General features: G+C 51.9%; 2 protein-coding genes across 3 annotated transcripts in view; both read left to right on the top strand.

The window, feature by feature from the left end:
• Window positions 1-3,874, top strand: part of grk3 (G protein-coupled receptor kinase 3) — a 35,978-nt gene extending 32,104 nt beyond the window's left edge. For both annotated transcript variants that reach the window (XM_028417392.1, XM_028417390.1), the window contains 4 exons: window positions 64-226; window positions 322-458; window positions 1,107-1,220; window positions 1,314-3,874. In XM_028417392.1, the coding sequence (XP_028273193.1) occupies window positions 64-226; window positions 322-458; window positions 1,107-1,220; window positions 1,314-1,475 (576 nt within the window). In that variant the 3' untranslated portion in view covers window positions 1,476-3,874. The remainder of the gene's footprint in view (window positions 1-63; window positions 227-321; window positions 459-1,106; window positions 1,221-1,313) is intronic.
• A 1,967-nt stretch (window positions 3,875-5,841) lies between these two features.
• myo18b (myosin XVIIIB) overlaps window positions 5,842-23,212 on the top strand; it is a 42,156-nt gene continuing 24,785 nt past the window's right edge. Inside the window, exons 1-39 of the mRNA XM_028418525.1 lie at window positions 5,842-6,002; window positions 6,823-6,998; window positions 9,004-9,150; window positions 9,337-9,669; window positions 9,743-9,806; window positions 10,370-10,482; window positions 10,760-10,927; window positions 10,999-11,209; window positions 12,286-12,428; window positions 12,515-12,615; window positions 12,722-12,785; window positions 12,931-13,075; window positions 13,313-13,483; window positions 14,189-14,279; window positions 14,360-14,552; window positions 14,635-14,715; window positions 15,506-15,626; window positions 15,716-15,863; window positions 15,997-16,180; window positions 16,251-16,401; window positions 16,751-16,860; window positions 16,947-17,012; window positions 17,090-17,218; window positions 17,836-17,979; window positions 18,102-18,191; window positions 18,255-18,374; window positions 18,454-18,559; window positions 18,788-18,912; window positions 18,982-19,136; window positions 20,232-20,355; window positions 20,475-20,675; window positions 20,751-20,861; window positions 21,113-21,217; window positions 21,318-21,479; window positions 21,557-21,670; window positions 22,372-22,488; window positions 22,563-22,646; window positions 22,732-22,869; window positions 22,949-23,134. Coding sequence (XP_028274326.1) covers window positions 6,960-6,998; window positions 9,004-9,150; window positions 9,337-9,669; window positions 9,743-9,806; window positions 10,370-10,482; window positions 10,760-10,927; window positions 10,999-11,209; window positions 12,286-12,428; window positions 12,515-12,615; window positions 12,722-12,785; window positions 12,931-13,075; window positions 13,313-13,483; window positions 14,189-14,279; window positions 14,360-14,552; window positions 14,635-14,715; window positions 15,506-15,626; window positions 15,716-15,863; window positions 15,997-16,180; window positions 16,251-16,401; window positions 16,751-16,860; window positions 16,947-17,012; window positions 17,090-17,218; window positions 17,836-17,979; window positions 18,102-18,191; window positions 18,255-18,374; window positions 18,454-18,559; window positions 18,788-18,912; window positions 18,982-19,136; window positions 20,232-20,355; window positions 20,475-20,675; window positions 20,751-20,861; window positions 21,113-21,217; window positions 21,318-21,479; window positions 21,557-21,670; window positions 22,372-22,488; window positions 22,563-22,646; window positions 22,732-22,869; window positions 22,949-23,134 — 5,055 coding nt within the window. The 5' untranslated portion in view covers window positions 5,842-6,002; window positions 6,823-6,959. The remainder of the gene's footprint in view (window positions 6,003-6,822; window positions 6,999-9,003; window positions 9,151-9,336; window positions 9,670-9,742; window positions 9,807-10,369; window positions 10,483-10,759; window positions 10,928-10,998; window positions 11,210-12,285; window positions 12,429-12,514; window positions 12,616-12,721; window positions 12,786-12,930; window positions 13,076-13,312; window positions 13,484-14,188; window positions 14,280-14,359; window positions 14,553-14,634; window positions 14,716-15,505; window positions 15,627-15,715; window positions 15,864-15,996; window positions 16,181-16,250; window positions 16,402-16,750; window positions 16,861-16,946; window positions 17,013-17,089; window positions 17,219-17,835; window positions 17,980-18,101; window positions 18,192-18,254; window positions 18,375-18,453; window positions 18,560-18,787; window positions 18,913-18,981; window positions 19,137-20,231; window positions 20,356-20,474; window positions 20,676-20,750; window positions 20,862-21,112; window positions 21,218-21,317; window positions 21,480-21,556; window positions 21,671-22,371; window positions 22,489-22,562; window positions 22,647-22,731; window positions 22,870-22,948; window positions 23,135-23,212) is intronic.

Below are 23,212 nucleotides of genomic sequence, written 5' to 3'. Positions count from 1 at the left end.
CCACAAGTCATTACCCAGAGTTTAAGTGTCATTCCTAAACATCCTGCTCCGTCCATCCCTCAGCTGCTGGACAGCGACCAGGAGCTGTACAAGAACTTCCCGCTGGTCATATCGGAGCGCTGGCAGCAGGAGGTGGCGGAGACCGTCTACGAGGCCGTCAACTTGGACACGGACAAGAACGAGGCCCGCAAGAGGGCCAAGAACAAGCAGCTGGGCCACGAGGAGGGTAAAGATGCTGAGCACGCAGACGTCCTGTGAGAGCGCAGCAGACCGTGTTCTAACTCTGTGTGTGTCTGTGTGTGTGTGTGTGTGTGTGTGCAGACTATGCTCTGGGGAAGGACTGCATCATGCACGGCTACATGCTGAAGCTGGGGAACCCCTTCCTGACTCAGTGGCAGCGCCGATACTTCTATCTGTTCCCCAACCGTGTGGAGTGGAGGGGCGAGGGAGAGTCACGGGTGAGTCCGCCACACAGGGTCCATGTCTGTGTGTCCTGAAGGTGTCCACCTGTCTGTCTGTGTATGAACTGTCTGTCTGTCTGTCTGTCTCACTGAAGGAGAAGTGGCTAAAACATTTAAAAAAGCTGCGTGACGGGGTGAGTGTTGATGCAGCTGCAGGTCTCTGTGTAGAGCTGTAGTCCTGGTCCCTGCTGCAGAGTGTAGTGCGCTCCAGTCCCTCCTCAGACCCTCCTCAGACCCATTAGTAGACAGGAAGCTTCACCCTGATAGGCCTTCCTGTCAGGTTCAGACTGCACGCTGTGAAGGAGAAAACCAGGAAAGGAGGCGTAAACAGTGACGAAGCGTTGACATAAGTGCACGTCAGCTGTTTTCTGCTGCCGCTGTGTGTTCATGACTCCACCTGCTCCTCCTGGGTGACATGCATGAGCGTGCACAGAGCCTGAAGCAGGTCTGACTGTCCCTGGTTCTGATCATGTGATGTCAAAATGTGAATTATCAGATGGAGGATGAGGATGCTGCGGCGACCAGTGGGCGTGGCCTTGTGTCTCCCACAGCGTTGTTGTGTAGTCTCCCAGCTCGTACCTGCTTGTTTTTATGACTGCGGCTGTTTATCTGTGCTGCTTCCTGATTGGTCTGTTCTGCTCGCAGCAAAACCTGCTGACGATGGAGCAGATCGTGACGGTGGAGGAGACGCAGATTAAAGACAAGAAGTGCATCCTGCTGCGCATCAAAGGAGGGAAGCAGTTCGTGCTGCAGTGCGAGGTGCGTTTGTTTCCGTGCTCTGGTCAGCCGAGTGCAGGTGGAGACGACGGGGGGCTGACGTGTGTGTGTGTGTGTGTGTGTGTGTTTCCTCAGAGCGACCCGGAGTTTGTGCAGTGGAAAAAGGAGCTGACTGAGGCGTTCACAGAAGCCCAGAAGCTGCTGCGCCGCGCCCCTAAAGTCATCGGGAAGGGCCGCGCCGGCGTGGTGGAGCTGTCCAAACCTCCCCTCACACACCGCAACAGCAACGGCCTGTGAACACACACACACGTATAAACACACGCACATGCACACACATACACGCACACTGCTTTCCCACACTTCCTCATCCGCTGCAAGACATTAGCCCCGCCCACGACGCCTCGCGGTGTGTGTGTGTGTGTACGGACCACACACACTCCACATGACGACCAATCATAAGTGCGATGTAGAGATTTTTTTTTTCCCAAGAGAGGACGGCGAGGAACGTTCCTGAGGTTTCAGCATGTGACAGACCTCTGTGTGACGAGGACTCACGCCCACTCCACCCTCTCTCTCTCTCTCTCTCTCTCTTCATCCCCACCTCCTCCACCACCTCTCCGCTTGGACCTCTGATGACGCTAAAGGAATTCCTGTTTGTGTCTCCATGGCGACGAGACCGGGAATGTAAAAACACACACATTTAAAAAAAAAAAAATGAAAAAAGAAAAGGTTGGCCCCTCCCTCTGACCGTTACTGAAGTGCATAAAGTGCCAACTTCGATATTTTACTTGAGTCACCTGAGCGCCAAGGAGGACCCCCCCGGCCCCGCCCCCACACAGGCGGCGGTGGCTGTTTGATCATTCCAATGCAGAGGATAGGAAGGACCGTAGACTCTTTTTAGGACTGGCTCTGCTGCTGCAGCCAGTTGCCATAGAGACTGAGATTCTATTGGCTGACAGACAGCAGCCAGTTGCTATGGGAACCATGAAGACCGGTGTACCTGGGGATCCGTAACTACGGACAACAGTGTAACTATTGTGTATGAAGGCCGAGACGTTCAGGGACAGAGGAGCGGGAGGGAGGGGGGAGGGTGGGTGAGGGTGGGGGAGGAGGGACTCCCGAGTGTATATAAGCCCTTTTCTCTGTGCATCTCCAGTGTTTTAGTCCAGTGTGTTTGCATTATTGGGGACTTCTCTGTCTGCCTGTTTGTGAATCTGTCCTGGCTTTCTGGAGGGGGGGGGTTAAGGGTGGGAGGATGATGGGACAGCTGTCAATCACTCACAGGGCTGCGTTACCTCAGCTGGACCGTGTCATTTTGTTTTGTTTTTTTTAAAGGGCCAAACTTCGTGCTGTGTGTGTGTATTTGTGTGTGTGTGTGTGTGTGTGTGTGTGTGTGCGTGCGTGGCCGCATCATCCTGCTCACGCCTGCAGGTTTCCGCTTCCTGTCAGGCGGCGGCTGAGGACGGACCCACAGCCTGCATCACCTGCATGTTAGTCCTGCACTGGGTGAGCGAGCCCGCATTCCCCGGAGCAGCCGCCAGAGGGCGCCCAGCTGCAGCCCGACTCCCAGCACAAGAGCGTGTGTGTGTAATATAGATAAGATAAAATAAGAACCCAAATAGTTTCAATCAAACGTCCCCAAAAATCACATCATCTATTAACCCTCTGAACTCCAAGCACTTCCTGTCACATGATCAATCAAAAACAGGCAGGCGAGCAGAGGGACAGAGACTCTCTGAGTGTTGGTCATGTGACTGCTGCTCACAGTGACCCCATCATGGCTTCCTGCTGGGTGCTGAGGAGGACGGGACGTTTAGTTTTTACGGACTCTAGTTGGAGTTAACTCTTTATTTTTAGAGGATTTTTAACCTAACTGAACCGTCACACATGATGCAGTTCAGAGTCAGGTGTGACTTGTAATGTAGGAAAATTCACATCACACACGATGTGTTCAAGGACCTTCAGGAGTCGGTGATTCTTCTGGTGTCTCTGCTGGATTCATGTTAGTTAAATGATTGAATGAATTTTAACCCCACCAGCTGGAATACTTCACACTTTACACCTGAGGCGTTTGAGGGCAATCGGAAAAGCAGAAAGCACATTTCAAACCCAGCAGCAGGTTTTGGTGTTCAGAGGGTTAATAGGTGAATCCACCTGCAGACACACTCGGAGCTCCTGTGTGTTCATCTCCTCGGCCTCCTCACGCTTCTCCCTCTTCCTGGACGCGATGCGGTTCGGGTGTACAGCGCGTGCATCGTCGGGGCTCCTGAGCTGAAGGACCTGAAGGCGGCGGTGTTAAAGGGTTAATTGTTGGAAACAGTCATGAACTTCAGGGTTTTTTTTCTTTCTCATGCAGTAGCCAGTCCTCGTCTGTGATGTCCATGCATTTCCGGAGCTGTGATGTGCGGCCTTCAGTAGGAAGAAGGCTGTGGGTGCATCGCCATGGTTTCTGTTTTTCTTTGTAGCCTTTCAGCGGTCAGGGGCGGAGCTTATCGTCTTATAGAGAAATGTCGTCACCTCTACAGGTGTCTTTTATTTTTGTAAACCAGGATGGTTTTTATTGTTTTCATTATGTTGTTGCACCTTTTTAGCCCGACGTGTTACTTAATAGTTGTTAAATGTGCCAAATAACTGTTGCTGATTGAGTGGAACCAATGGGAAGCCTCCTTTTATCTGACCCCTCACACACACACACACACACAGACTCACACACGCACACAGACTCACACACGCACACAGACTCACAAACTCTGGACGTCTGTGTGTGTGTGTGTGAATCTTAACACAACACACACACACACACCATCCAGCCCTCACTGTATGTACCAGTGTGTGTGCTCATCCGGTGGACTTTTGTACCCCTCACACACACACACACACACGTTTAAAAAGGAAGGCATAAATCAAAGTATATATAAATATATGTGTATATGAACTGAGAAGATGCTCTAGGTTTATTTAAGATGTGCTGTAGACATGGACGTCGGCCGGTCAGGGTTCCATGTGAGTGTCAGTGTTCGTGGTGAAGACTTCAGCTCGACTCTTGCACATAAAGACTCGTTTAGAGACGTCCTGCCAGGTGGTTCTTTCCGTGGGCCGGCCGGACTCGTGGCTCTTTCATATTTATTGCGGGGAGCTCTCCTCCACACCTCCGGTCCATGCGCCACAGACACACACAGATACTACTGGCTTTGGGTTATTGAAATTAAGGTCATGATAATACTGATATATATAATTGATAATATTATTCAGTGATTATTCTAAAGTTTATTTTATTTGGATGATTTTGGTTGTTTTCAGACAGGTAGGAAGTTGCGTGTTGGACTGCCTGTAAAACAGTTCATGAATAAAAATCCTTTTTCCGTGTTGCCTGCTGTCAGCTCTGACTTCCTTCCTCTGGTCACATGACCGCCACCTCCTGATGATGTCACATGTAAACTGTGTTTTACATGTGTGTTTGTTCAGTGAACCTTGAACATGTTTCTTCCTGTTTTTACCATGGAAAGGTTTGAAGAATCTTTCTGCTTCACCTGAAGCTGATAACTGATCTGTTTCCATGACAACCACACTGAAAGCTCAAACAGGAAGTGGAGCTCTGAGTCTGAAGAGGCACGAAGATGATGACGATGATGTCCCTACAGTCAACACTTAACCCTTCATGCTTCACTTTCATTGATGAGTTTCAGTGACGGCTGCATCATCCGTCTGCAGGAAGTGATGCGGCTGAAGGTTTATAATCCGGTCGGTCAGTGTGTTTTTCAGGTACTTGATGTAGGCGACACTTTAAAAACTGACCTGTCTCCATGACGACCAGGACGATCTGTCAGTTGTCACACACACGAAGTAAAGTTTGGTTGGAATAATTTTATTTTAACTGAAATGTACGTTTCTTATTATCTTTCTGATTCTGTTTCCATGACAACCACACCTGTAAAGATGTGACTGACGGCTGAGGACAGACGGAGCTGTGTGATGCTGACCTTTCTGCAGAGGACGTGCACGTGATGTGGTTGCAGGGTTCATGAGTCGAGCGTGCTCCGTGAAGTCTTCGTGTCTTTAAGTCACCGCTGAGCTCTCAGTAGCTGCTGTGACGTGCGCTCAGTTGTTGAGTCGCTTGTGTTGAAGCGTCCAGCTGCAGCATCATCTGCTGCAAACTGAGAAGAAACACAAGTGTTTCATCACAGCAGCAGCACCCAGAGAGAAAGCTAGCTTAGCATGTTAGCACTGTCCTGCCCATGAAGATGTGTAGGTAGAATCATGCTGCTGCTCTTTCTCCTCTTCCTCATAGAAACCAGGAGGCTCCTCCTCCTCCTCCCTGTCTCTCCCACCTTCAGCTGGAGCTGTCAATCAAACCAGACAGCTGATCTGCACATGTGCAGGAACAGCTGGCATCCATTCCCACCCCACCCCCACCCCGGACTCTCACAGGTCCAGAAAATAAGACTTCAGGAGGCCACCGGGGAAAATCTTCACCCAAAGTGTCCAAACATGTCAGAGACCAGCAGACACACAACGACAGCCAGCGTGAAGCATTCTGTTAGTGTGTGTGTGGGTCTGATGTTACACACAGCGTGTGTGTTGTTTTCTGTCTCTCACACTCTCAGTGTCCAAACAGGGTCGTATGCTGTCCTCCACCCGCCTGCAGATATTTATAGAGAAGCCGCCTGTCAGGCTGCTTATCTGACTCTGTGTGTGTGTGTGTGTGTCTATTTCTGCCTCACTCGGTCAGAGTGAGTCTGTGCTGGTGTTTGTGGGACAGCCTGAACCTTCTGGATCTCCGTGGCGTTGGGAGTGTTTTTGCGGCGTCCTGTTGGACCATCAGAGGTAAAGTTCTGGGGTTTCATGAGTTCATCGGGCTGGTCAGTTTTTTACCTTTGTCTTTGGGGGGTCCAGCCTGGGATTATAGGGATTATGCTGGTTATAGATGGAGGGTCAGGGTGTAGAGTCTGCGTGTGAACCGGTTGGACTGGTGTCAGGGTGTGCGGTCAGAGTTTAGGACTGTTTGTTGGCTGATCCGGTTGTTTACAGGGGTTGGACTCTGTTGTTGCCCAACGTTTGGCTCGCAGGCTGACACAATGCAGCACAAGGTCAGATTACAGGATTACAGATTACAGGAGGAGAAACAGGAGTTTCAGGTCTTTCTGATTTTCTGTGAAGGCAGCAGAGCAGGACGGGAAAATGGCGCCCTGTGCCTTTAAATCATGGGACAGGTCCTAAAACGTGTTAGCATGTTAGCAACTCCTGATCCCTCAGCGTGTTCATGTGTGTTTTTGTTTATTCTGTGATGCAAAATACATTAGCAGAGAGGCTAAATGCTAACAAATGTAGAAGGGGTAACACAGATGTTTGTGATTCTGCTCTCTTTTAGCTAGGGTCTGCTAATGAAGCTAACCAAGCTAGGTTAGCTTAGTTCTCCTCCCACAGGTGGTGGTACTGACACCACCTGATCTGGGACCAGTCCAGATGCTTTTTTGTATATAAACTGTATTTATGTGTAAGTACTCTCACCACCAGCAGGCGGAGACAAACAGTGTTGTAGCTTTAACATTAAACCTTCCTCCACAGGTGGCAGATGTGTGTGTCTAAAACAAGCTAAAGATGCTAAACTGCTCTGTCAAATGTCTCACTCTCTCTTTATCATCAGGTTCTTTGTCTCACACACACACACACACACACACACACACACACACACACCTGGCTGACGTCCGTGTGACCCCGCCCCTCCCCACCCATCATCACCACCACCTCCACCACCAGTGCACCCCCCCCCCCCCCCCCACCATGGCCCTGTCTTCACGCTTAAAACTGTGGGAGAAGAAGGAAAGTTCCGCATGCTCTGACTGCATGTGTGTGTGTGTGTGTGTGTGTGTGTGTGTAGCATTGATTACATGTTGAGTGGACCCCTCTGTTGTCACCCTGAATCATCGCTGTGATTGGAGGGTTAGTCATCATGCATGTTTTTGAAGCTTGGTGATGTCACTGCACACACACTGATGTGTTTCCTGGGGACCTTAAAGGGGGACGTACCTGCAGGGACGTGCTTGTTCTTCACAGCGTGTGACGTCTGCTGATCATTATTCTGGATTAGCTTTGCTAGCATGTCCAAGCTAGGTCCGGTTGCATCTGACTGACAGGTGGTCCCTCCAATCAACGGCTACAGCTCCGGACCTTTACGCCTCCCTCACAGGGGTTTCTCCTCCTTCCTGGTCTGCTCGTCGGATTTAATCCAGATGAAGATCTTCAGTTCAGGTTTTCCAGAGCTGACACACTTCCTGTTAGTCATCAGGCTAAAAGCGCCTCAAGAACCCTCGGTGGATCTAAATCCGTCGTCAGGACTAGAGAGCTCTGAGTGTGGAGGGAATGATGGTAAACCCGGTGACAGGAACATGCAGAGCGCTGTGATCACGGCTCGCCATCAGAGGTGCACAGCTGCTCTCGGACCCCTCCGAGGTCCCTCACTGTGTCAGCGGCTGAGCTAACAGTGATGTGTGGTTCGCCAACGTTTCGTTCAATATGAACAAATCTTTTATATGACTTGGGAGCAACAAGTCGTGTCAGCCAGTGATTCGTTCTCTCGCCACACGGCAGGCGGCCATAAGCTCAGTCTGCAGGACAGGAAACAGAAATGATTAGTTCAGCACTCTTCGTCCTCGGGTCCTCGTTCTTTGGTCACGTGACAGGCAGGCCGCTCCGGCCGTGTGAGAAGCAGTTCTCCTTCTCGTTTATTTGTCACGTGACCGGCTGCTCTGGCTGCACAGATTCGTTCTCAGCTCAGGCTGTGAGCAGCAGTACACTCATCCAGTCACCATAGCAACACACAACGCTCTGCACTGTACAACTAATTAGGGATGTCCCGATCCGATCACGTGATCAGAAATCGGGCCCGATTATGTGATTTCAGACTCGATCGGAATCGGACATTACCTCCCGATCAGGACTCGGATATATATTTATCAGGGCTGTCAAAGTTAACTCCTTCTGTGCAGGGTGGCTCTGTGTCCTGTAGTGTAGGGGTATGACAGTTGCTTTTGGTGCGAGAGGTCCTGGGTTCGAGACCTCGATGAGCTGACCACAGACGGGTTTTGCTGCAATGAGTGCCTTTATAGAGAATCCTGAAAGTATCGGATCGGACTCGGTATCAGCTCAAAATCAAATGACTCAGACTCGGACTCGAGGGCAAAAAAACCTGATCGGGACATCCCTACACCTAATGCATGTCACCACTTGAACTATACACAGCGCCACCTGCTGCAAAAATGAACGAAATGCCTCACAATAAGATTCGTTCAATTTAGTGTTTGAGAGTAAAAGAACTGAGTCAGCAAAAAGAGTCGAACTTCCCAACACTATGAGCTCTCAGCTCCTCATCATCAGGCCTCCTCATCATCAGGCCCCCTCATCATCGGGCCTCCTCATCATCAGGCCCCCTCATCATCGGGCCTCTTCTCAGCTCCTCATCGTCCACACACACCACAGAACATTCTGGAAAATGGATGATGAGTTTTAAGCTTTTATTTCGACGTTCGGTGTTTAAAGGTGAAACAGGAGGAGTTAGATAATCTGCCACAAGCTTCTCTGCCTTCTTCCTTTCTTTGACATGTTTGTGCTCTACTCACCTCAGCTGGCTGATAATCCCTGCAGAACAAAGGCAAGCATTAGCATGCTAACACACTTAGCTAACACCTGGAAATGTTGTTGTGAGCGTGTTAGCTGTGTGTGACGTGCAGAAACCGTGGATACCTGTGTTGAGGTCTTTCCTCCGGCTGCATGAGTGACATGACTTCCTGTTCCCGTCTGACTCATCCATCCATGGTTGGAACCACAGATAAAGGAGGAGAAGACGCCAGTGGCCGCCGCTGTCCCTCCACCACCGCCTCTGTCCTCGCTGCCGGGCGGCTTCCTCAAACAGCTGGTCAGAGAGTCGGAGAAGGAGACCAAACACAAAGAGCCCGAGGCCAAGGACGAGAGAGTGGTGAGTCCACCCTGACCGAGACCTCTGATGTCTGGCGAGTCGAGGCTTAGAGCAAAGACTTCTGGTTAGCTGTACCATAATCCCCAGTAAAGCTTCGGCTCAGGTGCATTCTGGGATTTGTAGGCATTACGTGATACCTCTGATTTTATACAAATCAAATCTTTGAAGGATATTTTGTGTCTGCAGCCGAGCAAACTGAGCGACAACCTGGTCCAGCAGTTCCTCACCCCAGACCAGACGCCCCCCATCCTCGAGGCAGAGATGTCGCTGCGGGCCGAACAACAGAACAACAACAAACAGGGACGCAACTCGGCCCAATCGGACGGCAGGTCGTCGTCTCAGCAGCTCAGCGTGACCCCTGACCCCGACGGCACGCCGGAAACCAAACAGGAAGTGACGCCGGAGCGACAGAAGCAACACAGCCAACAGGTGGAGCTGAAGAAGGAGGGGATGGAGGAGAGGCAGGAGCCAGAGGGGAGGCAGGCGGAGGCGACCATCACAGAGCACAGCAGGAGGGAGGTGCGTCGCCGCCGGCGCTCCACTTACAGACATGTTCTCTGACAGGTACCAACAGCAGGTGGTTCTGTTTCAGGTCCGAGACGTTTGGTACGAAGCTGGAACCGTTTGGTTCGTCCACAAAGACGGATTCACCCTCGGTGAGCTCACACAGACACACAAAGCTCACACAGACACACAAAGCTCACATAACAACACAAAGCTCACACAACAACACAAAGTTCACACAGACACACAAAGCTCACACAACAACACAAAGCTCACACAACAACACAAAGCTCACACAGACACACAAAGCTCACATAACAACACAAAGCTCACACAACAACACAAAGCTCACACAGACACACAAAGCTCACACAGACACACAAAGCTCACACAGACAGGTTTTCAGACCTTCAGCAGAGGAGTGAGGAGGTATTTCTGTCCTCTTCATCTTCTCACAGAGGAACCCGGATGAAGACTATGACAGCCTATCAGGGCAGCTAAGGGTTAAAATGACTGAATAAATTAGGCTATGAGGTAAAGACGAGAAGACAAACATGTTTATTTGAGGTAAAAAAGTAAAAAATCCAGACAAACTGTTAATCTGTAGTTTACCCTCACATGATGACGGGCAGCTCTCTAATCTGCGTTAATCCCAGGGGCCTCTGATCTGACCCCTGATATGCTGCCATGAGTGTTTACAGTGTGTGTGTCGCAGCCACGCAGCTGAAGCCGGATGAAGGCACGCCTGAGCTCCCAGAGGGCCGAGTCAGGGTCCGCCTGCACACGGACGGCTCGCTGCACGACGTCACCGAGGACGAGGTGGAGAAGGTGGGGCGGCATGGAGACGTCGCACACACCACACCTGTTCATATGAACCAATCACTGAGCTACACTACAGCTAGCATGCTATGCTAATCACAAGTTTTGATAGTGATGGCGTTAGTTAGCAAAGAAGCTATGGCTAATTAGCTGGCTGTAACATATCTACAATTGATTTATAGTTGAGTAAGATAATCGATGAGCTTAAATGGGACATGTGGGACATACAGAGGGACAGCAGTCCACCTGTGGACAGATTGACACTGTCGGCCCCCCCTGTCCTCAGTGTAATCCCTCAGAGAAGGACCTGTGTGAGGACCTGAGCGACCTCCAGAGCGTCAACGAGTCTGGGGTTCTGCACACGCTCACCGGTCGAGCTAAAGCCCACATGCCGCTCACACACGCCGGCCCAAACCTGCTCAGCTTCTGGCCCCCGTTACAGGCCCACAGCAAGGTGAGCTGCACCGCCCCTGAGATCCAGACCACGGCGCCGCTCTTTGTTCTAATGCAGCTCTTTCCCTTTAGACCCCGAAGTCTCGGCGGGGGGAGTCGGTGTGGGACGCCCCCCCTGCGCTGGCAGCCCTGGTCAAGCGGGTGTACGTGTCCATGGTGGGCAGCAGGAGGGACCACAGTGTGTGTGCGGTGGGACGCAGCGGGACAGGAAAGACCACGGCGTGCCAGGCCTTCACACACACCCTGCTCAAACAGGCGGGAACCACCGGGGGGAACATCAGCGGTGTGGACGCACACACACACACACTCACACAGACACACACACCCCAGCAGCTGCAGGGACTCACTCTGGAGCAGTGGTGGGATTCACTGGCACTGTGTTGAACTGGTTCAAATCTTACTGACGTGACTACTTTGTGTCAACTGGTAACTATGAGTCTGACCGAACTAAGATCACATGCGGGGTTCCTCCAGGGTCCATTCTTAGACCACTTCTGTTCAACATCTACATGCTGCCCCTAGCTCAGATCATAGAACATCACAGCATCTCTTATCACACCTATGCAGACGACACACAGCTTTATATATCAGTGTCATCACATGACTACAGTCCCTTACACTCACTCAGTGTACTCAACAAATCAATGAGTGGATGAGCCAGAACGTTCTCCAGCTCAATGCTGACAAAACAGAGATGATTGTTTTTGGCCCCAAAAATGAAAGAGCTAAGATCAGTGCTCACCTTGACTCCATGTCACTGAAGGTCCCAAACCAAGCCAGAACCCTCTCAGACCTGAACTTTAACACCCAGGTAAAAGCTGTTACTAAGTCTGCCTCTGACCACCTGAAAAACATTGCTAGGATCAAGATCTGTCCAAACAAGACACAGAAACGTCTTCATGCTTTCATCTTCAGTGGGCTAGATTACTGTAACGGCGTCCTCACAGGTCTTAGCAAAAATCAGTCAGGCAGCCGCAGCTGGTCCAAAATGCTGCTGCTAGAGTTCTGAGTAACACCAGGAAAATGGACCACATCACACCGGTCCTCAAATCACTGCACTGGCTTCCTGTGAGTCAAAGGATCCATTTCAAAACTTTACTCTAGACTTTGGTCTACAAAGGGTCAGGACCACACAGAGTGAAGCAGGATTCAGTTGTTCTGCCCCTCACCTGTGGATCAGCCTTCCTGAACACCTGAGGTCTGCTCAGTACCAATCCTCTAACTGCACTCTGCTGATTTCCTTCATAATGTCATGTTTTAAAATGTTTTTATTCTGGGACGTCGTCCCGTGTGAAGCCCTCTGAACTGCCTTGTGTGTGAATGGTGCTGTGTAAATAAACCTGGCCTCTCCTCCCCCAGTGGAGCGCGTGCACGCCATGTTCACCGTCCTGCGCTCCTTCGGCTGCGTCGGCTCTCAGCACAGCGACGCCTCGTCCCGCTTCGCCATGGTCTTCTCTTTGGACTTTAACCACGCTGGACAGGCTGCAGCCGGACACCTGCAGGTGGTGTAAACACACACACACACTAACAGGTCCAACATGGCCGCTCACACACGTCCTCATGTCTCCTCTCCTTCTCCACCAATCAGACCATGATGCTGGACAAATGGAGGGTGTGTCAGAAAACCCCAGGAGAGACTAACTTCCTGGTCTTCTCCCAGATGCTGGCAGGCATCAGCACGGAGATGAAGTAACCACAACCACACACACATGCACACGCGCGCACACACACACACACACACACACACACACACACACTGGTGTTGGAGCATGCTGACATGTTGTCTCCTCTTCAGGACAGAACTGCAGCTGCATCAGCTCCCTGAGTCCAACTCCTTTGGTATAGTCCATCCCACCAAGGTACAGTGTGTGTGTGTGTGTGTGTGTGTGTGTGTGTGTGTGTGTGTGTGTGTAGAAGAGTCTATGGAGACTAAAGTTATGAAATCAATATGTGATTGTGAATATTCCTCCACCTGATGAAGCTCCCCCCCCCCCTGTCTGTCAGGTGGAGGAGAAGCAGCGAGCGTCTGTCGCCTTCTCCAAGCTGTTGGCTGCCATGGAAACGCTGGGCTTCTCTGGCGGCGAGCAGAAGGCGATCTGGCACGTTCTGGCTGCTATTTACCATCTGGGAGCAGCTGGAGCCTGCAGAGGTAACGCGGTGACTCGTCATCGTCTTCATCATCATTAAACAGTTAATAAAATCCTAAAAGTTCTTCCTGGAAAAGTTTAGATTTGATTTTCTTCCTATCATTACCGTAATTCCCAGAATATAAGCTGCTGCTCTTTTTCACACACTTCGTCTGAACATTACGGTCTCTGAGCTGTTCCCCATAAAAACAGCTTCTTCTTCTTGCCCTCCTCTTCCTCTTCCTCTTCCTCTTCCTCAGTGGGCAGGAGGCAGTTTGTGAACTTCGACAGCGCTCAGGTGACGAGCAGCGTGCTGGGCTGTGAGGGGGAGGAGCTACACACCGCCGTCTTCAAACACCACCTCAGACAGCTGCTGCAGAGAGCCACCGGGGGCAGCAGAGAGAGGAGCGCAGGCGGAGAGGCGGAGGAGGGTGAGAGGCGCACACACACACGGAGACAGACACAGACTCACACAGACACACACACAGACACACACACAGAGAGACAGACACAGACACACACACACAGACACACACAGAGAGACAGACACACACAGAGACACACACACACACACAGACACACACACAGAGACACACACATGGAGACAGACACACAAACACACAGAGACATACACACACACAGAGACAGACACAAACACACAAACACACAGAGACACACACACACAGACTCACACAGACACACACACACAGAGACACACAGACACAAACAGACACACACACAGAGGCACTCACACACACAGAGACTCACACACATACACAGACTCACACAAACACACAGAGACATACACACACACACACACACACAGACTCACACAGACACACACACACAGTCCCTGCTGACAGCCAAACACACACTTCTTGTTCCTGTCCTCCTGCTCCTCCTCTTCCTCCTCCTCCTCCTCCTCCTCCTCCTCCTCCTCCTCCTCCTCCTCCTCTTCCTCTTCCTCCTCCTCCTCCTCCTCCTCCTCCTCCTCTTCCTCCTCCTCCTCCTCCTCTTCCTCCTCCTCCTCCTCCTCCTCCTCCTCCTCTTCCTCCTCCTCCTCCTCCTCCTCCTCCTCCATTATTATAATATTATATTTGTAAGCTCACTCAGTGGAGGCTCGGCTGTGTTTGCAGGCCCCAGGCTGACAGCAGTTCAGTGTGTGGAGGGAATGGCTGCTGGACTCTACGAGGAGCTCTTCACGGCCATCATCTCGCTCATCAACAGGTACGGACGCCGCACACCTTAAAGATGGATGTCGCCGCTCACACTCAGAGTCTCCCTGCTCACACACACTCTGCCTGCAGGGCTCTGAGCAGTCAGCAGCTGGCCCTGGCCTCAGTGATGGTGGTGGACACGCCGGGTCTGAGGAACCCTCGACACTCTGCGGAGGAGCGCGGCGCCAGCTGGTCCGAGCTCTGCCACAACTACCTGCAGGAGAGGCTGCTGGAGCACCAGCACACACACACCTTCACACACACGCTGGACAGATACACACAGGCAGGTCATGCACACATGACAATGGTCTGATTGAATCATGAATAGCAGCATTCTGACTGAGCGCCCTCGTTTCCTGTCACAGGAGAAGATCAGAGTGGACTTTGAGTGTCCGGAGAGCAGCCCGGCCGAGGTCGTGTCCGCCATTGACCAGCCGCCCCCACAGGTACGCAGCAGAGCAGACACAGTGAGCTGCTGACTCCACAGCGAGCAGAGAGCAGTTTATGAAATGTTGATTTGTTAAATTATTCAGAGAGCAAAAAGCTTGAAGACGATCCTTTGCCCTGAGGTTTGCCTTCCAGGCTACATGAACCCTGCTCAAACAAACTACAGGGCGTGAAGTGGAGCTCGTCCTCGCTCTGTGTGTGTGTGTGTGTGTCGCTCAGTCTGTACTTTGTTTACTGCAGTGTGTGTTCGGCAGCACTTGTCTCCCTCAGCGGGGAAGTGTTTCTGAACTCACACCAAACCCACTGAGAGTTTTTACTTCCTGTTTCTACACTTCTTCTAAAGACGGAAGTTTTCAAGTTCATTTACACTGGAGGATCCCGCTTTGATCTGTGTGTGTCTGTGACTGTGTGTGTCTGTGTGTGTGTGTGTGTGCGTCTGTGTGTGTGTGTGTGTGCGTCTGTGTGTGTGTGTGTGTGCGTCTGTGTGTGTGTCTGTGACTGTGTGTGTCTGTGTGTGCGTCTGTGTGTGTCTGTGTGTGTCTGTCTGTCTGTGTGTGTGTGTGTGTGTCTGTCTGTGTGTGTGTGTCTGTGTGTGTGTGTGTCTGTGTGTGTCTCTGTGTCTGTCTGTGTGTCTGTGTGTGTGTCTGTGTGTGTGTGTCTGTGTGTGTGTGTCTGTGTGTGTGTGTGTCTGTGTGTGTCTCTGTGTCTGTCTGTGTGTCTGTGTGTGTGTCTGTGTGTGTGTGTCTGTGTGTGTGTGTCTGTGTGTGTCTGTGTGTGTGTGTGTGTCAGATCCGGGCAGCTGACGGAGACCCCAGAGGTCTGCTCTGGGTTCTGGATGAGGAGATGGCGACGCCGGCCTCCTGTGAGAGCAGCGCCCTGGAGAGAGTCAGCCAGTACTACAGCAACACTGGTAAAACAAACTTACAGTACACACACACACACACACACACACTTCTTCACTGTCTGTGTGCACATCAGTGAGTTTGTGTGTCCCTGCAGTGCGTCAGTGCGAGCAGCCGCTGCAGTGTGAGGTGAACCACCTGATGGGCCGCGACCCCGTCCGCTACGACCTGACCGGATGGTTCGGTCTGATCCAGAACAACCCATCTGCTCTCAACGCCATCTGTCTGCTGCAGAACTCCACCATGTGAGTGTGTGTGTGTGTGTGTGTGTGTGTGTGTGTGTGTGTGTGTGTGTTCAGCTCTGCTCTGTGTGTCCATGAACCTCTGGCCTGCGTGTCCTGACACAGGAAGCTGATGACTCCCTCTCTGCCTCCTCAGAGCACCGGTGAAGGATCTGTTCTCCCCCAGAATCTCAGTGCCCCCCCTGTGTCGTGGCCTCGGGGGGCTGGAAGGCAGCAGCCAGCGCTCTCTGCAGAGGAACGGCACCATCAGGAAGACCTTCAGCGGGGGGATGGCGGCGGTGCGGCGACACTCGCAGTGCATCAGCGTGAAGCTGCAGGCGGTAAGTGTGTCAGCGTCTCCTGTGTTCTCCCCAGCATCAGCACATCGTTCAGCATGTCGCCGCTCTGCAGGACGCCCTGCTGAATCTGATCCGCCGAGCCCGGCCCGTGTTCCTGCAGTGTGTCAGCACCAAGTCTGACGGCGGCGGCTTCGACATCCCGGCGCTCAGAGTGCAGCTGCACTGCACACAGCTCCTGTCGGCCCTGCAGCTGTACCGCACAGGTCTGCATGATGAACACACACACACTGTTTACACACCGCTCGAGTCCTCATCAGACTCTGGAACACGTCCCAGACGGCTGCTCGTTTCTCTCACTCTGAAATCTTCCATTTCCCCATTTGGAAGCAAGATTAAAAGTAAAGCTGCAGAAGCAGCAGCCGCCCACGCTCACCTGTGGCACCTTTTCTTTATTTATGGCTCCATATTTTCATCAATCTGCAGAGTGAACAGCAGAAGTTCTGGAGTTTAACACAGAGCTGATCTGAAAGCAGCTCTACATGTTGAGACTCAGTGTTGTTGTCTTTGTTCTTATTGTGTAGGTAACTACCCTGCCTGTGTGTCTGTCCTCAGGTTATCCAGATCACATGACTCTGAGTGACTTCAGGTGTCATTTCCAGGCGTTGTCTCCGCCCATTATGAAACGTTACGCCTCCATGTTTGTCAGCCATGATGAGAGAAAGGTGGGACGTCTGCGGCTCGCTCTGTCATACAAACCTGTGGTGTTCACAGTCAAACAGTTGTTTCCCTCTCTCTCTCTGTCTGTCAGGCGGTGGAGGAGCTGCTGGTGGAGCTGGATGTGGATAAAAAGAGCATCATCCTGGGAGCCAGCAGGGTGAGAACACGTTTTAACTCTGTTAGTCAGTGAGTCCAGGTTCAGGCTCATGGTCTCCTTCCTGATGTGTGTCTTAGGTCTTCATGAAGCGGGGCTTGCTGCGATACCTAGAGCAGCAGAGGGACCAGAAGGTCACCGGCTGGCTGGTCTACCTACAGGCTGCCTGCATGGGACACTTGGCACGACAGAAGTACCGCAAACTCAAGGTTGGTGTGTCTTTGTGGTTGTTTTCTACCTGATCCTGATTGTTTAGACTGTCTTTGTGTGTATTGTGTCTTCAAGTGTCGCTCTCTGGTTGTTTTGTGTCTTAGTGTCGCTCTGTGGTTGTTTTGTGTCTTAAAGTGTCGCTCTGTGGTTGTTTTGTGTCTTAAAGTGTCGCTCTGTGGTTGTTTTGTGTCTTAAAGTGTCGCTCTGTGGTTGTTTTGTGCCTTTATGCATCACTCTGTGGTTGTCTTATGTCTTGAAGTGTTGTTCTGTGGTTGTTTTGTGTTTTATCATGTCACTCTGTGGTTGTTTTATGTCTTTATGCGCTGCTCTCTGGTTGAGTCTTAACGTGTCGCTCTGTGGTCGTTTTGTGTTTTAAAGTGTCGCTCTGTGGTCGTTTTGTGTCGCACTGTGGTTGTTTTGTGTCCTAAAGTGTCACTCTGTGGTTGTTTTATGTCTTTATGCGCTGCTCTCTGGTTGTGTCTTAACATGTCGCTCTGTGGTTGTTTTGTGTCTTAAAGTGTCGCTCTGTGGTTGTTCTGTGTCTTTATGGTTCGCTCTTTAATTCACAGAGTAATAACACATACGTGTGTGTGTGTGTGTGTGTGTGCTCGGACAGGTGCAGCAGCTGGCCGTCAGTTGTCTGCAGAGGAACCTGCGAGCTCTCAGAGTCGTGTCCAAGTGGAGCTGGTGGAAACTCTTCTGCAGAGTTCGTCCGCTGCTCGACGTCAACATGGACAACGAGAGGCTCAGAGCCAAAGAGGTACTCTCAGAGTGTTTGTGAGGTGTGTGCTGACTGGTTGTTTTGTGGTAAACAGCTTAGTGCAGACTTTGTTCAGTGAAGGATTCATCAGGTGTAAACGAGGATTCTCCTTCTGTTACCAGGATGAGGCGTCTGCTCTGAGACGACGGCTGGAGAAATCAGAGAAGGAGAGGAACGAGCTGAGGCAGACTGCAGACAGCCTGGAGACCAAGGTTTGTGCTGACACACACACAAACACACTCGCACACACACACCGCTCATGTTGTGATCTGCAGGTTACAGCTGTGACATCTGAGCTCAGTGATGAGCGTTTCCGTGGCGATGCGGTGGGTCAGGCTCTGGATGTAGAGAGGGCAGAGAGACTCCGGCTCACCAAGGAGAACAAAGACCTGCAGGTCAGCCGGGTACAGAAGCACTCTGTGGACTCTTTCATCTCATCCTCATCATCCTCCAAACATCTTTCCTCCCTTTCAGGCTCGCCTAGACCAGTGTAAAGTTGCCATGGAAACCCTAGAGAAACAGCTGGAGGAGGAGAAGCAGCGAGCTCAGGCTGCTGAGAGTCAGAGGGGAGCGGCGAGCGGTGAGTGAGGACCAAAAGTTTGTGTCCTGAGTAGCGATGGGCCGATACCAAATACCGGTACTCGCTAAAGGCTGACGATACTTTAGTATAAATGCACCAAAGTACAAGTGGTATCGGTACTCAAGTGTGAGTACTCATACTCGTAGTTGCTCTGAAAAAAAGTGGTACAAACATCCCAAGTCCTGAGGAAATGTCACCAGATTTGAATCGTCTGACCCCGACACACAGACAGCGAGCTGGCCATGCAGCTGGAGTGCTGCCAGACAGAGGTGGAGTTCGTGCGCAGACGGCTGAAGCAGACGGAAGAAAAGCTGGAGACAGAGAAGGAGACTCGACAGCAGCTCGACGCCAAGGTGAGGCCGGACGACCGGACGGGAGATTAAATGTCTGGAGGGAGTAACACTGTGTGTGTGTGTGTGAAGGTGGCGACTCTGCAGGCCCAGCTGGAGCAGTCCAGGAGGAACGTGACAGAACTGAAGCGCCACCGCCGCCGCGTGACCTCTGACCTCCAGGACGCCCGAGTCCTCACCGACAGTCTGCAGAGCCGCATGCACGAGCTGGAGCGCAAACAGAGACGGTGTGTGTGTGTGTGTAAAGCACACTAAGCAGCAGGCCCATGAACGCACCACAGATCAGCCAGGAAAGAGCTGCAGAGGAGGCTCCGCCTCAAATATCAAATATATCATTGATCAGTGTCTGATTCATATTCAGCAGCAAAGTTCAGATGTTTGGGTTAATATTATATATATGACCCTATATCCTTACTGCTGCCTCTAACACGTGTGTGTGTGTCTGTGTGTGTGTGTCTGTGTGTGTCTGTGTGTGTGTGTCTCTGTGTGTGTGTCTGTGTGTTGTGTGTGTGTGTGTGTCTGTGTGTGTGTGTGTGGTCTGTGTGTCTGTGTGTCTGTGTGTGTGTCTGTGTGTGTGTGTGTCTGTGTGTGTCTGTGTGTGTGTGTCTGTGTGTCTGTGTGTGTGTGTGTGTCTGTGTGTGTGTGTGTCTGTGTGTGTTGTGTGTGTGTCTGTGTGTGTGTGTGTGTCTGTGTGTGTGTGTGTCTGTGTGTCTGTGTGTGTGTGTCTGTGTGTGTCTGTGTGTGTGTGTCTCTGTGTGTGTCTGTGTGTGTGTGTCCTCTGTGTGTTCTGTGTGTGTGTGTCTCTGTGTGTGTCTGTGTGTGTGTGTGTGTCTGTGTGTGTGTGTCTCTGTGTCTGTCTGTGTGTGTGTCTGTGTGTGTGTGTGTGTGTGTGTCTGTGTCTCTGTGTGTCTCTCTGTGTGTGTCTGTGTCTCTGTGTGTGTCTGTCTGTGTGTCTGTGTGTGTGTCTGTGTGTGTGTCTGTGTCTCTGTGTGTGTCTGTGTGTGTGTCTGTCTGTGTGTGTGTGTGTCTGTGTGTGTGTGTGTCTCTGTGTGTCTCTGTGTGTGTGTGTGTCTGTGTGTGTGGTCTGTGTGTGTTTGTGTGTGTCTGTGTGTGTCTCTGGTGTGTGTGTTGTGCTGTGTGTGTGTCTGTGGGTGTGGTTTGTGTCTGTGTGTGTGTGTGTGTGTCTGTCTGTGTGTGTGTGTGTGTGTCTGTGTGTGTCTCTCTCTGTGTGTGTCTGTGTGTGTGTCTGTGTGTGTGTCTGTGTGTGTGTCTGTGTGTGTCTCTCTCTGTGTGTGTCTGTGTGTGTCTCTGTGTGTGTGCAGGTTCGACAGTGAGCTGACTCAGGCTCTGGAGGAAGCCGACAACGAGAGGGAGCAGAAAGACAAAGCCGTGCATGAAAGCACCGCTCTGGGAGCGGAGATATACACACTGCGCCGCAGCCTGCAGGTGTGTGTGTGTCTGTGTGTGTGTTTGTGTGAAGTCACCATGAGAGTACACTTTAAGATCGTCTATCATTCCTCAAGTTAAGCAGTTAGTGTGTGTGTATCTAACGCGTGTGTGTGCAGGAGAGTCAGTCGGAGGTGGGCCGCCTGCAGAAACAGAAGGACGAGCTGTGCGCTCAGATCCGTGACCTCAGCCTGCCCGTCGACCTCGCCGCCGAGTCGGTGCCCGACCTGAAGAAGCAGCTGCGCCTCCTGGAGAGCCAGGCCGGCGAGCGGGCGGAGGAGGTCACCACACTGACCGCCAGGATCCAGCAGCAGCAGCAGGTGACGTCAGCACGGCCGGTCAGGCGCTCGCCTCCTTTGTGTCTGTCTGACTCTGTGTCGTCCGTGTGACCACAGGTCCACATGAGGTTCGAGATGGAGATGGAGAGGATGAAGCAGATGCATCAGAAGGAGCTGGAGGACAAAGAGGAGGAGTTAGAGGACGTCCACAAGTCCTCCCAGAGACGGGTGGGTTCACACTCACACACACTGCCTCCAACTCCTCCTCCTCCTCATCATCATCATCATCATCATCATCATCATCATCATCATCATCATCTGACAACTACAGACAGACCAGCAGGCTCCTCGGTTTTATCATGATGCTTTAGAGCAGCGTAAAGTGTACTGCAGGGACGATAAGTACTCAGCCGTTCATCACTACCGCGTGTGTATGTGTGTGTGTGTGTGTGTGTGTCTGTGTGTGTGTGTGTGTGTAGTTGAGGCAGTTGGAGATGCAGTTGGAGCAGGAGTACGAGGAAAAACAGATGGTGATTCATGAGAAGCATGACTTGGAAGGACTCATAGCAACACTGTGTGACCAGGTACACACACACACCCACACACACACACACACCCACACACACACACACATTCTGTCCTGTTAATGGATGTTGGTTGAATCTGAGCCACATCGTCCTGCAGGTGGGACACCGAGACTTCGACGTGGAGAAGAAGCTGCGCAGAGATCTGAAAAGAACTCACGCTCTTCTGGCCGACGCCCAGCTGCTGCTCGCCACCATCGACAGCTCCGGGCCGAACCCGACCAACGGCAGCAAGGACCACATAGAGCGGCTACACTGCCAGGTACACACAGACTCTCACACACGCTCTCACACACTGAGGCCACGCCCACATCTTTAACTCTGTGTGTGTTCCATCAGCTGGAGGAGAGCGAGGCGAGGCGGCTGGAGGCCGAGAGCGCCCAGACGACCCTGTCACAGGAGCTGGACAACACGCAGGTGGAGCTGGAGAACATCTGCCGGCAGAAGAGCATGGTGAGCGTGTGGAGCTTTAATTATTTATCATGTATAATCAAGTCAGGAGCCAGATGTTCTGTAAATTAGTGATTTTGTTTCTGATGGAAGATTTTCTGTGTTTGGACCAAGCGGCAACCTTCGGGGCTCAAAGTGGAAGCCCATGCGGAAGTGTCAAAACTTGTAATTCACGCTGCAACAGCTGGGGGTTGGCTCCAAAAGCGAGTAATTTCCCATAGACTCCCATGTTAAAATGGCCGACTTCACAGCAGAAATTAACATGTTTACGGCCTGGTACAAAAAACCACTCTGGTCTCAGATGATAGGTTCTCTTCTAGTGTCAATTGTAGGGGGGGTGAATTTTTTTACAACTCACTCGTTTCAATTGTATTCGGACTTAAAATTACGCCTAATTATGGGCGTTGCCGCTTGAGTGACAGACAGTTGACGTATCACAGCGTGAGTTTCCGGCTTCCACGATCGCCCGCCCCCCTAAACCCCGCTCGTGCTCCCCCTCTTTGTCCATATTTGAGAGTTTTGGCGGACGTGACACTGTCAACATGGCGGCGGTCATTACGTCCCGGAACCTCCCACCGAGCCTCAAAACGGCTCTTCAGAAACAAACGGGTGACGTCACAGAAGCTCTGTCCATAGTTTTTACTGTCAATGGTTTGGACACTGCACACATTAACCCCTTGGTCTCTTCCCCGCCGTGGGTGCAGGTGGACGAGCAGTTGGCCCTGCTGCAGCACGAGAGGGCGGACCTGCTGAAGAGGCTGGAGGAGGACCAGGAGGACCTGAACGAACTCATGAAGAAGCACAAAGCGCTCATAGCACAGGTTTGTTCCACTGCTCGCCTTTCAGGGCACATTCATCACCGTGTGATCCAGCTCACGGTCTCTGTCCCCTGCAGTCCTCCAGCGACATCTCTCAGATAAGAGAGCTGCAGGCGGAGCTGGAGGAGGTGAAGAAGCAGAGGCACACGCTGCAGGAGGAGGTAACCTTCACCTTTTCAAGCTGCCGCTGTGACGCCGTCTGATGCCTCTGACGATAATCTGTCCCTCTTGCCTCTCATTCTGCAGCTCCAGCAGAGCGTGTCCAGGGTGCAGTTCCTGGAGTCGTCCACTGTGGGGCGCAGCATCGTCAGTAAACAGGAGGCACGTGTATGTGACCTGGAAAACAAACTGGAGTTTCAGAGAGGCCAAGTGAAGAGGTTTGAGGTGAGATCTGATCAGTCAGCTCCTCTAAATGTTCACGCCTCCCCTCTGCACCTCCTCACCGCTGCACCTCCTGGCTCAGGTGCTGGTGCTGCGTCTGAGGGACAGCGTGGTGCGTCTGGGGGAGGAGCTGGAGCAGAGCGCCCAGGCCGAGGCCCGGGAGAGGGAGAACGCCCGCTACTACCAGCAGAGGCTGCAGGACATGAGGGTGGAGATGGAGGAGCTGAGCCAGAGGGAGCAGGACAGCAGCCGGCGACGCAAGGAGCTGGTAACACACACACAGACACACACAGACACACACAGACACACACACACACTCGCACTTATGTCGATCCAGGCTCTGTTA

The sequence above is a fragment of the Parambassis ranga genome, chromosome 12 (assembly GCF_900634625.1).
Source record: "Parambassis ranga chromosome 12, fParRan2.1, whole genome shotgun sequence".
In the NCBI taxonomy this organism is placed as follows: domain Eukaryota; kingdom Metazoa; phylum Chordata; class Actinopteri; family Ambassidae; genus Parambassis; species Parambassis ranga.
Note: the sequence above shows the minus strand (reverse complement) of the source record. Positions and strands in the feature narration are given on the sequence as shown.